General features: G+C 39.2%; 1 protein-coding gene across 2 annotated transcripts in view; it reads right to left on the reverse strand.

The window, feature by feature from the left end:
• Positions 1-10177, reverse strand: part of NUP133 (nucleoporin 133) — a 30002-nt gene extending 19825 nt beyond the window's left edge. For both annotated transcript variants that reach the window (XM_063151652.1, XM_063151651.1), the window contains exons 1-12: positions 9959-10177; positions 8960-9078; positions 8076-8179; positions 6947-7054; positions 5287-5418; positions 4709-4879; positions 3923-4078; positions 3759-3829; positions 3040-3187; positions 2086-2233; positions 1267-1424; positions 444-535 (exon numbers count right to left, since the gene is read on the reverse strand). In XM_063151652.1, the coding sequence (XP_063007722.1) occupies positions 444-535; positions 1267-1424; positions 2086-2233; positions 3040-3187; positions 3759-3829; positions 3923-4078; positions 4709-4879; positions 5287-5418; positions 6947-7054; positions 8076-8179; positions 8960-9078; positions 9959-10143 (1592 nt within the window). In that variant the 5' untranslated portion in view covers positions 10144-10177. The remainder of the gene's footprint in view (positions 1-443; positions 536-1266; positions 1425-2085; positions 2234-3039; positions 3188-3758; positions 3830-3922; positions 4079-4708; positions 4880-5286; positions 5419-6946; positions 7055-8075; positions 8180-8959; positions 9079-9958) is intronic.
• Positions 10178-13799: the final 3622 nt, after the last annotated feature.

The raw sequence follows: 13799 nt of genomic DNA on the forward strand, positions 1-13799 counted from the left end.
AAAGAAAAAATCATCCTGCCCAAAGTCTGCCATACCAGTCAATATTCATGGCCATAAGTACACTTAAAAGTATTACTGAAAACAGCTAGGCAAATAAAAATGAGGACAAAAAAGTTTTTTTCAACAACAAAACACCACTTATTAAAGAATAAGTAAGTCAAAATGCAAAGCTGAAAGTTGTTTCACTGGCACAAACATACCCATAGAATTTACACAGAGTAAGTGACAAATGATTGAAATTACAGAAGTCTGCTCCTTTCTAGCACACATCCCTTCTACACTAGCCCAAGCTGCATTTAATGCTCTCCTAATTAGGATGTGTGTCATTAAAAAACTACAACTAAAACAGCACAGGAATATCCTAACCAAGACAATCTCTTACTCAAATACCAGAGTGCATTCAAAAACAGCAAACAGTCTCAAAAATGAAGTGTGATTTCTACCTGCAGTACTGTAGAAAAGCAGCTTTCAATAATTTGGTTTTATCTTCTTGAGCTATAACTTCTAGCCTGCCAGTTGCATCAAATGCAGGACTCTGAAAAAGCAAAAAAAAAACTTAAGCTGCAAGACAAATAATAATCTTCATTATGAAATGAAAACAATTTTTTAAAGTAGCAATGCCAGAGATTTAAAATAAAATTACCACCTGGAAGTAGTTGTGTTTAGTATGTCAAACATAAACCTTTAAGATAGGTTATAATGAAAGTCACACAGAGATTTGACCAAAATTCACACCATCTGCAAAGGAACTTACACCAGCTTACTCTGCCCATCTGATTTTTAACGATAATTACTTGAAGATTCAAACCCACCATTTCTGACAGGATTCAAAAGGTATTCCTGAGAACTATCACCCACAAGAACAGTTTAACTGCAGACAAACTAAACTAGAAACTAGTTTGTTAAGAAAAACACAGTTTCATCAGCCCAGTCACACAAAGGACTTCCACTAAAATATCAGTTAATAATAACAACTGATTATAGTGTTATATTAGGCCTAGTGATTGACAGCAACACACCTATAAGGAAAAAATGCAAATTTCATGGAAACCTTAACTGTGAAACAAACGAAAAAAAAAAAGTTACTCAAACTGGCAGATGTAAAAAACTTTGTTTTGAAAACTGCCTTCATTACAAGTGTTTGAATTTCTATTTTAAAAAAAAGTTTTAAACACAAACAAGCAAGGAATTCCACAGTGAAAATTCAAAAATAAAAAACCACTTTATTTGTACCCTGTTTTCAACAGGCAAGCAAACAACCATTACCTCACTTCTTGGTCCAGCAATAGAAGAGGACAGGGCATCTTCCAGGTCTTCAGGAAGCACAGAAATATTTTCCCTGGACAAGATAGTGACAAGTCCACTTTTTTTGGCAAAGAAGATGGGAAGGCTATTACAGGATCCTGCTCCTAAAATACTATCTCCTGAAATAAGGAGAGGGGAAAAAAAGCAAGCACATAATTACCACTTTATTTAAAGGCCAACACCTAAGAGTTTCATAAACAATTATTGACTTCTGTCATTAATAAACCAACAGTAATTGATAACTGAACTTGACTTAGAAAAATTGTGGAACTATTTGCTACTCTAGATGTAGATTCCAGATACTGCAAGTGTTAAAAAAAAAGGAAAGAAAAGAGAAGAAACAAAGAAAAATTTCAAGATTCAGTTAATTCAAATTCTACCTAAGGACTGATGTTCCTGCTGTACTTGAAAACACCTCTGAAGGTCATGGATGACATACCTAGAAACATCTGGCATTGAGTTAACTTCAAGGAAAAATATCAACCCACAGCGAACGTTAGGAAAGGGAAAAACCAAGGAAAAAGCCCCACAAGCAAAATCTCCCATCCTTTCATATACCAAGAACAGGGATCTGCTTCATTTTCATTTGAAACACTGTAGAGTAACAACGTGACTGGCTGTCACATCAGCACTTCTCCATACACTCAAGAGACATTGTCACCTTGAAACATTTAATAAAGGAGCACAAGTATGACACTGCTCTCTGAGATATCTAAATACTGTGAAAATATTGAATCAAGACGTACCAAAAAAATGTGATTTCCCTCCACAGTAAGTTACCTTGTATGCCAAATATGATTTTTTCCTGTGGTAAGGAAATTCTGCCAGTTCCAGTGGAACAAGCAAACACTTCATCTTCCTTGTAAAGGTAAGCAGCATGGCTGAAGTAATCTGGGACTACCAGGCAGCACAACACTTCATCTTCTGACTGAAAGTGATGAATACAGACAATATCACATATGTAATCAATCCCTTAAATGTTTAAAATTTTAAATGCTAATCCATGCTCCTGAACTTGTTTTAGTTTTTAACAATGAGGTATGGATGTAACTTACAACCTAAAAAAACAAACAAAATCACTTTCAATGTGCCCTAAAATTTTAGATCGTGGGGTTTTTTCCCCTTTCATATGCATTACACTCTTGATAATTTCACATGGAGAGATAAGTAAACAGATCAATTATTCAATAGTTTTCACACTCTTCTTCCACCTTTGAGCTTTAAGATGCCATTACAGGCAGTGGGGAGAGAGGGAAGAGTGGGAGAAGTTTCCCAAAGCAATCTAATCCCCAGATTTATGCTTCCAGAACACACAGTCAAACAATGTACTCCACACACAACCAATCTCCTCCCCTCTCACCAAGCCAGCTGCCCAGCAAGGACCAAAAAAGAGATCTCATAATTCTGTGTCCAACAACAAGAGTCTCAGAGTCTGAGATCTGTTCTAAATGGATTACAAGAGTATAGGATAAAATCACTCTGTAGAAATTTTCAAAGATAGCACAAAAATTAAAAAAAATCAGATTACACTTATTTTTGAGGGTTTTATCTTATAACTTAAAATGCAAAGCACAAACTTTTCATACAGTTAGTATTAAACATTAAGAGATGCTGGTACACATTTTCCTCAGAGTATTATAAATACATACTTCCAATGGAAGCCAATTTTCCTTTAGACAAAAACCTGACTCTGAACTTAATCTTAAATTGGTATCAGAACCTCCATCAGCATACCTGAAAAGTTGGATTATACTGTGTGACCTCCACAACAACATCATCAGACATCTGACAGCCTTTATCTTCTACGGTTATCAGAGTGTAGTAGACAAGACACGGACGATCTCCAGGATGCCATGCTGCAGCAAGTATGACCAGCCCATCACTGTTCAACAACAGACACCACACCATTGAGAGATGATAATTACATGTTTTACTTGCTCAAAAATTATCACTTAAAAAAAAATAAATTCTAACTACAATCTCAACTAGATATTGTTCAATCTTTTACTCTTTTAGAAAGAAAAACCACGCTTTTTGGTCTTCCAGGTTACTTTATTAACAGTATTTATATTGCAGTACAAAACTGAACCAAGACAATTTTAATTTCATGTAATTAATTCAAATGCAAGAGATACGAAATTGTCTGCATCTGCTGGAACAAGTTACAGTTGCTTATTTTTTGTCTTTGTAAAATCAAGACAAAACAAATACACAATCCTGATAAAATGACACAAAAAAGGTAAAGGGAATTATTATCAGGTAAAGGATTTGTAAAGCTAAAAAGATGATAGCATGAAATATAGGATAACCTAATTACCTGATATAAGGTACTTATTTTATCAACAGTTCCACTCCAGTAAAATTAAATTGCAATTCCTTACATGAAGTTTCTGCAGGAAAACAGATTTATCTCATTAATGAAGGTCTTACCAGATGCAAGTGTACTTCCTTACCGATTCTCTTGCAAATCCATGTATTGTATATTTACTCCTCCTTTAATATCTTCATAGTTACTTTCAGATCCCTAAAAAAAGAAATACAGCTGTTGTGTAACTCAATATAAACAGGCTGTCAATTGAAACAAACACACTAACTCTTTCCAGTTGGGCTGACTTACCCAAATTGCATCTGTAATATGTTCTTTCAGGATCCTGTTGATATCCCAGCTGAGAATGTAACGTTCTGATGAATCATCAATCTCCCATTTGTTTAGATTTGAAGTTGTCAGCATGTAAAAGCTTGATCTCTCTCTATCCCAAAGAACACTAGAAATCTGCATTTAAAAAATGAAAAAGCTAAAAAATTTAAAGGAAAACCTGAATATTTGGACAGAAAAATCAAAACCACCCTCAGTCCACAAAGAGTCACTTCCTTGGGCAATCTACAAAAGTTGCACTCAAGATGAGCATTATGATCACTTCCAAGAGAGTCTAATTTTATAGATAAAAGAACACCTACACTAAAAACATTTATTGTACTTCCCCACCCAGCTTCTGTGGGGTTCATTGACAAAACTCAAGCCAATCATCAACCCTTGGTAGTGCTAAATCAGAAAAGAATTATAAGCTGGTTTCTTCAGTTAGTAATGAGGCTATCACTAGAAAGGGGCAGGACATGCAATCATTGTATACTACTTCCTAGTCCCCAGGAAGGACTACTGTTCCAAAGTTGCCTTTTATTAAGAGCTAAAGAGTAAGCCAGCATTTGCCTTCACAAAACATACAGATTTATTTGGTTTCTGTTTTTGTTTCAAATTTCAAAGAAATACAAGTAACATAAATGAGCTGAGTGAGTCATGTTTTTTGTCATGTCATCTTTATACAATCTTTTCTTTTTCCTTTTTAAAACACAGGCTAGAAATTACAAAGAGAAATTAAAGAAGATGAATGCTTCTCAAGCTTACCACTGCATCACTTCCAGGAGACAATATACCCAGGAAAGAAGAAACCTTTCTACCAATTCCAGAAAACATGCCCTGCCCCTGTGGCAGGGCATGTTGATGAATCTTGCCAGAACTATCAGGTATCAACCGGACCAGCTGACCTCTGGAAGATGATAAAATAAAGCTTCCCCCCTAAAAAAAGAGAAAGCACTTACATTAAAAAAAAGCAACCACAATAAAAAGAATAAAAATCACGTTCTAGCAAACTCTACTGTCAGCTAAAATTCCTTATGACAGCTCATATGGGTAAATGCTGAACAAGACACAAGGCATCCTTAGAAAAAGACAAACATCTCATCAGTACATGACACTGGCAGAGACTCATTTTCTTAGCTTTATGTAACATTTTTATCTATGAAATTCAATTTCAGTTAATAAACAGAACTAAACTCTCACATAACCATTGGAACCTAATGACAAAAAATAGTGTTACCTGCACCACATTTATTGCAGATTTAAGAATAATAAAGTAGAGCATACTTTTCCACCTTTAGATTAGGAATAAAACCGGTATTTTAATATAAATCATACTGTTTTACCTTTACTGCTGTGAGGAAACTGCACAGAGAGCCTCCAAAGTCTGTGAAAGTGTCTGTATAGGATCCTTCATGTGCAAGATTGGGCCAGTAGCGCACAGAACCTTCACTGGTAGCCACCATTATTGCCAGAGACTTGAAGTGAAAAAGCAATTAAGAGAACAGGCAAGATGATGATGATGATGATAATAATAATAATAATAATATTAAATCAGACTAAAGCTCTAACTTATTTTACACATCAAGGCTGTGGTTGACAAAGACATGACAAAGTAGCAAATACACATGGATACACACAGATAGACCCGGAACTGAATCACAAAAACATTCTGTAGCACAACTTAATTAGTGCAGGGAATGTTATACACATTTATTTTCCTACTGAACACTTTTTCTACTGGTTCTTGTTCCTGATAATTCAGGGTCTGCTGCTGAAATGCAAACAAAACTAACAGTTGTAAACCCGAAAGGGGCCTGTGGAGAATTTCAGATGCCAATAGTTAAAAGCTACTATGGAAGGCTTCAAATACAGATCATAATTTAGCAAAGAAACTGCTCTAGTGTCTTTAAGAGAAATATCAAATCACATGGCAGCTCTTCTTTTCAAAGGCATAGGCCTACAACGTAACTCAGGAAATCACAGATACCAAATTAAAAGTGTGAAGCAAGAGACTGTTCAGGTAGAGATTTAGAGAAAAGCATTGTACTTAATCAACTGGTTGTTAAAAAAAAGCAAAAATCACAGAACAGTAGAAGAACTGTAGGGGAATCGTTATAGAGCTCCTTGGAGTTTTCTAACCAATTTTTTACTAGACATTGACTTTTAGTTCACAAGTTAAAGAATGATGAAATCAAAAAATATAATAAAGCTTTAGGGTTAGGTGTGTTACTTCCTCTTTAAGTCAGAACATTTCAGGTTTTATAAAATAATCCCAAAATACTAAGATTGCATTTTATCATCTGGAAGAGTAACACAACAACAAATCAAAAGAAAAGATCGTATTACATATTCTGTGCTGCACAGCTTCTTAGCCAGTTTTATCAGAGCATCACATATATTAACTGAAATCTAAGCTGAAAATGAGAGGTTCTTTTCATGAATGATAGTAGCAGGCAGGTTAACACACTTTCAGAACACAACTGATCTTTGAACCTCACACTCCAATACAGTAACTCAGGGAAAAAACCACTTAGGAAACTCATCAGTCAAGACAGATTAAGTCTGTCCTTCCAGTGTCAAATTCCTTACAGAGAGCAGCCAAGGGAGGGTGCTGGGGTTTGCCTCTCAGCTATGGATACTGGGAATTAATCCACTGAACAGTGTTTTCAGCCAGCACTTAAACTGCACTTGGTCTGACCCCAGTTTTGATTGCCCCGGTGTTTGTTAACACAACACCTCTGAGTTTATTGCATTTTTAGGTAATCCTTAGAAAAACTATTATTTAATCTGATCCTATAGGATGCACAAGGTACAATTTAAAAGGACTAGCAGAAGTTTGTTTACTTCAAAGATATTTACTGCCAACTATCAATCCTGACCTTCTGAATAGTGTACCATCAAATGTTTTCAAATACTTTGAATATATCCTTTTCACAAAAAAGGATATATTCAAAGTTATTCTTATGCCACTTTTAAACACACTAAAATGTAAAATTTGGTCACCTGAAGAGAAGGTGCTTCACCTGAAGAATTGAGACAAGATATAGCTGCTAAACTAGAACTCCATTGGAAGTCACTGGGTGGCAGCTGCAATTCCTTGCACAGAGATAACTGGAAGAAAGAAAGAGATGTCATAATAAATATGAGACTGGAAGAACTTATTCCTCAAAGTCTTTGGACTTTTTGACCCTGCTAAAAACTACATTTCCACTAACCAAGACACTGTATGAGAAGCAAAAAAAAAGGTCATGAAACAATTTCAAGAAGGTTGTCACAACCAGCAAACAGCTAAAAAACATCTTGAAATTTTAAAATATCACTCGTTTTCTTTAGTTATTTCTGAGTGTTTCTCACAACATAGCAATAATGGATTATTTGACTATTCCTTAACATGACATTAAAAAAAATATTAAACTAGAAATGCTTGAGAGAATTTATTAGGTACTAACAGGGTAGAGAGAGCAAACATTCACTCCTCTATGCCCTGGAAGTTAAACAACCAGAAAAATTTTAATCCCTTGAAAAATCTCTTCGGGTGCCAGAATGTGTACACCTGACACTCCCCTGTAAGTGCAGGACCTGCATAATGAACATACATTGCCCTGATTGAAAGAAACTGATTTTGTAACTTTGATTTTGTTTTTCTCTGACCATCACTGAAATGATGCTGAAAGAAATACTGTCTAGAGGGATACAAAAATTCGTGACCTAAGAAATCTAGGCGAAACATACGTTCAGTACCTCTGAAATGAACTGTGTTTTTGGGGCTTGCTGCAAATTGAAAATTGGTCCCAGAATAACCTAAACCAATCCATAACATATCAACTAGGTTTTAATTATCAAAATATCTTTATCAAGACTATGCAACCAAAGAGCCATACCTACTAAAATATGAAAAATTAATCTTAGTGCCAAGGTGAAATTAAAACTGAAGAGAAGGATATAAAAATTATAAGCTCTCTCAAAAGCTTCAGTTTCAGTTACTGTTGTGAGCATGACTTCATATCAATCCTGCTTCTTTTTGGGGGAAACCAGACAAACTCCAGCTGAAAAAAAACCCAACCCCATAACTGCATAACTATAGTTGAAATAGTTATAAAGTACAGAGTTTCCATCTTGACCCTTTAGTTACCTTAGCTACTGCAGACTGACCAATCTTCCAAATAATCAGCCTCTCCTTATGAACAAGCCAGGCCCATCCACTTTCATCCACTTGAACACTCAGCTGGTCATCAGCTACATAAAAAAGTAACTTCTTTAACACATTCAGATTTTTAAAACACTGTAGAGTAACATTTAAACCAATAAACTTTTATTCTTACATGAAAATAAGAAACATTTTCTATTAAACTAGTTTTCATGTTAGAATTTCCATCTATGTGATTAACATATCAAATTACTACATCTAGTTTAAAAATCCATTTCATAAACCCTCAACCTTTGAGAATGAAGACAACCCCAAAACCCATTTCTATGTATTTAGAGTAGATTATAATAGCTTTGTAAATCGCTCAACAATTTATACATAATTTTTACAATACATATTTGGTTCCTCTTGTATCTACTATGAAGGAAAAACTTATCCACAGAGAAAAAATTGTTCAGGAGACCAATTTCTTGACCTCAGGGAAAGGTTTGCATGACTAGGGCTCTTGGAAGAGATAACAAATGGGAATTGAAATAAAGTATTAAGCATCCACTCTAGGACACAGCAAAATCAAAAAGGTAAGGAAGAATCAATAAGTAAAAGCTACTAAAAATCTACTATTAGCTTTCCTTATACCTTTGTTTTTTCACAATTAATTGCATAAGCAGCACCTGAAGGGTATTATCATGGATTCACACCTACATGGGTATTATTATAATTATTGTTACATAGAAAACCAGGCTGGATTCAAAGCAAGGCACAGACATTTTAGCTTCCCCTGTAAAGTCAGCATTTCAATGGCATCAACAACACATTAAGAATTCTCTCATCTGTCAATTTTCATGGAGAAAAATAACATCAGTTCTTACCATCAGCCTTCTTCAGGGCTTCCATAACCTTAACAGGCAGAGAGGATCCAAAAGCCTTAACATCATAGTTAATAGTCTCAGTTGCTGTAGGAAGCTGGATAACTCTGGTAGGAGTTGCTCTTAAACAAAACAAAGTTACAGTTAACTTTTTATTGTTTATTCATCAGTTTCAGCAGACATTTACTTCATGAGTCTCTCTTTAGAAACAGATTTATGTAAAATAAATATGCTTTCTCTGGGAACACCACCTACAGCAATAACTTGCTGGCTTCCTTACAAGTCACTAGCTGTCATCAAATTCTTTAAAGAACTGACTTTGAATATGCATTACTCCACCAGCAACAAACTCACTGTTCAACTTCTCAACACTCTGGTTATCTACAGAATAAAGACATTCACCATGTCTGTATTGTCTTCTGAACACAATGAAGTGGGCAAATTTCTCTGCTTTTACAAGTTAATGCCCTCTTTTTATTTCTCCTCACAATGATGTCTCAGACCTCCCTGCGTGAAATAGCAAAAGCTGATTCATAGCTAGTGGACAATCCTTGCACCCAGTTAGCAAAAAATTATTAAGCAGGCTTGAAGTAAAAGTTCTCCAAAACTGAACATGGGTTATCCTCTTTATCTCAACTACACAACAAATAGCTGCTCCCAAGAAAAGAGATTATGAAGCCTGAAACTGCTCATGCCGTATCTCAGTTTTGTTCTCTATGGAAGGGAGAAGACAGGGGAAGAAGGTAGGGAGAGGGGTGGGTGTGAAATGCCTGAACTTTGACTATTTTATCTTCCTTATAAATACGGAAGTTCTTATAATTTTCATATATCATACTTGTATCACACAGGGACACATTTGCGGAACCCGCGAATTCAAAAGCTAATAAGGGGTACCCATAACGCCGAACACGTGGTGCAGTGTTTGTACGGCTTTAATGTACAGAACTGTAATGTACCCCACACTGGCCCGGGCACCCAACAGCGGGCCGGGCCGGGACTCACCGCGCCGAGAGGGAGCCGCTCCTCCGCGCCGCCGGCGAGAACAGCACCGGGGAGGCGGCTGCCGCCACGACCGGCAGGCCCTTCTTGCCGCCCGGCCGGGAGAGAGGGCTGGGTGCGGCGCTGCCCAGGGGCCTGCGGGCCGACCCGCCTGGGGTCCGCGGCGAGGCGGGAGTCGACGGGAACATGGCTGTGGATGCGGGAGCGGCACCGGCACCGCGCTCCCGCCGGGCGCCCGCTGAGCGCGTCACCGCGGGGCGGGGCCGAGCGGAGCCGAGGGCGACCGGGAGGAGCTGGGAGGAGCCGAACGGAGCCGAGTGGAGCCGAGTGAGACCGGGAGGAGCTGGGAGGAGCCGGGAGAAGCCGAGTGGGACAGGGAGGAGCCGGGAGGAGCCGAACGGAGCCGAGTGAGACCGGGAGGAGCTGGGCGGAGCCGGGAGAAGCCGAGTGAAACCGGGAGGAGCCGGGAGGAGCCGAACGGAGCCGAGTGAGACCGGGAGGAGCTGGGCGGAGCCGGGAGAAGCCGAGTGAAACCGGGAGGAGCCGGGAGGAGCCGAACGGAGCCGAGTGAGACCGGGAGGAGCTGGGCGGAGCCGGGAGAAGCCGAGTGAAACCGGGAGGAGCCGGGAGGAGCCGAACGGAGCCGAGTGAGACCGGGAGGAGCTGGGCGGAGCCGGGAGAAGCCGAGTGAGACAGGGAGGAGCCGGGAGGAGCCGAACGGAGCCGAGTGAGACCGGGAGGAGCTGGGCGGAGCCGGGAGAAGCCGAGTGAGACAGGGAGGAGCCGGGAGGAGCCGAACGGAGCCGAGTGAGACCGGGAGGAGCTGGGCGGAGCCGGGAGAAGCCGAGTGAAACCGGGAGGAGCCGGGAGGAGCCGAACGGAGCCGAGTGAGACCGGGAGGAGCTGGGCGGAGCCGGGAGAAGCCGAGTGAAACCGGGAGGAGCCGGGAGGAGCCGAACGGAGCCGAGTGAGACCGGGAGGAGCTGGGCGGAGCCGGGAGAAGCCGAGTGAAACCGGGAGGAGCCGGGAGGAGCCGAACGGAGCCGAGTGAGACCGGGAGGAGCTGGGCGGAGCCGGGAGAAGCCGAGTGAGACCGGGAGGAGCTGGGAGGAGCCGAACGGCTCCGGGTGGCGCCGAACAGAATCCGAGCGCGGCGCGGCCCCTGCTGGGGAGCGGTGGCAACCCCGCAGCGGCCGCTGGTGCAGGGTGCCCGGCCCGGCACTGTGGGGGTGAATGGCGGCCCGGGCTGCTCCTCAGCGCCGCCGGTCTTCAGCGCCAAACTGAGACACGGTCCTCTCGCTCAGATCTTCCTGAAGCTGTGCTCCGTCCTTCGGTGTCTTCCTTTCCCTTTGGGTACCATTCCTTGCTGAGTTCCTGCGATTAGCTGGCACTAACCAGCTGGATGTGATCAAAAAGCAGCTGTTCAAAGACCATTTGGAAGGACGCATTTTTCAGTAGCAGCTGTTCAAAGATCATTTTTTCAGGACGCATTTATCTTTAAAATAGCCTGTGTATACCTGTGTTTGTCCCCAAATTTCTAATTAATTAAATAAATACATATACAAAACCATATTCCGTGCAGACTTTGGTACATTTCACATCCATGGCAAATAACAACCAGGCACTACAGCTGTTCTATAGTATAAAAATAGATTTTGGCCTTCAAGGGGATCTAAATGCTCAATGGCATAAGTTGGCACAAAATAGCTCAGAAATTATGTACCACCCTCTTGGGGAAGAAGTTGAGTGTATATTAACAACAAAGCAAATCAGTTAAGATAAAATTAACTAAAAATAGAATATTAAAAAAATCACACAACTTTTCAAACTGTGTTCTTTGATAATAGGTTCAGGGCTGTTAGGCTTTTTATGTGAATTGTGGTCCCCTATGAATCCCAAATGCAGATGAGATAAATTTGAGATGGTTCATCTGGCAGGACTGAAGTATGAGGCACCTGTCAGTGTCAGGGCTTTGTCTTTTTCATTCAAATAAGCTCCTTTGGCTTTGATTTTATGCAAAAAGCAAAATACTAAAATTTAGTGGAGTATCGCTATATTGCTGCATTAATATAGTATCTTTCTATATAGCCTTCATTATACATATGATGCTAAATCATCAGGTTACTGTCACTTCATCAAGAAAAACAAACTAGGAAATACACACACAAATAAGCAAATACAGAAAAATCTGGAAGAAAATTCAAGATGACATCCACATTTCCCAACATTGATGATTGGTGACATTCAAATTATTTGAAAAACTGAAAGCTCCTCTTCACAGCTCATTCCTAAAATATTTTAAGCGATGCAGCATGAGCAGTTGTGTTTTGCTGATTGAACCCTATCTATATGCAGCTACACTTCCTCAGGGAATTAGTTGGCTTCCTTTGGCTGTCCCAGCCCTGTAAGAGCTCCATCTTCAGGAGAGGGACACAATTCAACATTCAAATCTCATTTGCTACACAGAAATAATTTGTACTCATACCAGTTAGAGACTTAACCAGTTCTTGACTGTCCCATAAATATCCCAAGAAGTTTTTTGATGGTTCTAACTCAAATAAAGTCTGCTAACCAATGTACCTGCTACGACAAACATTTGCCTTTTGGTGAACTAGAGCTTTTGTGTAGCTTTTCCACTTCTTTGTCAGCTGCAATACCTGCCAGGACAACTAATGAGCACAAGACATGAAACACTCATTCAGTTCAGCTGCAAGTAATTCCTGTAACCTGTGTAAATACAGGGATAAAGGGGCTCGTTGGATCTCACGTAAGGAGAAATTACATGAGTGAGGATTACAGATGCAAACCCCTCTAAATACATTAACTAATAGTCAACATTGAAATTAAACATTGGGTCACAAACAGTTTTTGCATATCTTTAGTACAACATATGCTTCTAGGAAAATTTTATCTGAAGATACAATCACATCTGGATGTCATTTTATTTTTATTCTCTAATACTTTCACTATATTCCACAAGGTGCCATTAATGGCACTAACATTTTAAGCTTGCCCAGCACTAGGTATTTCAGGTATTGCCATTAAGGTCTTCCAGCCACAAGTTTTCCAAGCATGGATGAGTTTTAATGTGACCTGAAGTTTCTAGCTTTGTAAAATCTCCTTGTGGGGTTTTACATCTCCAGAGATTCTATTGAAAGAGACTCTTCAATCAGAAACATGAGGCAAACTTTTCAATGCCAAACATATCCCCCTGCAGTTATTCAAATTAATGTAATGCTGCTATTTTACTAGTTGTCCTTGAGAAGCTTGTTTACTGGTTGTTTCTAATAGAGTAGTTAGGCAAAACTCATGATTTCTATCACTGAAATTTTAATTAACAATACAAAACTTACATATGCCTTTAAAAAGGACAAAAAACATATGTGGGAGGTCATGTTGTTTTGGATGTCATCTTAGAAAGGAAGTGAAACTAAAGAAATGGGAAGATAGAAAAGAGAAGAAAACACATGCAAATTTTCGATTTTCCTATGTGACTTCATATAGTAATACACTTCCTTTGTGCTTTTGTAAAGTCAGTTTTTTTGTTTGGTTGCCTTTTTTTCCATTTTGTTTTATTAAAGAACTTTCCTCCAACTTGTGCTTTCATACTCTCTAAAATGTGTCTTATATGTAATTCTCTACAGGAACTGTAGATGGAGATCATAGTCAAGTTCAGAACACATAATCACATTTCAGAACAAACAGTAACTGGAAGGACTGTGTAGTGGAAGTCAGACAGAACTTTCAGAGTGGGTTAGTGTCATGCATTTTTGAATTCCAGCATTTTAAGACTAAAGACAAGCACAAAACATGAAAGTTCCTGGGAATGAGAGAGACAATGATA

Source organism: Melospiza melodia, chromosome 3, assembly GCF_035770615.1.
Source record: "Melospiza melodia melodia isolate bMelMel2 chromosome 3, bMelMel2.pri, whole genome shotgun sequence".
NCBI classification, from domain to species: domain Eukaryota; kingdom Metazoa; phylum Chordata; class Aves; order Passeriformes; family Passerellidae; genus Melospiza; species Melospiza melodia.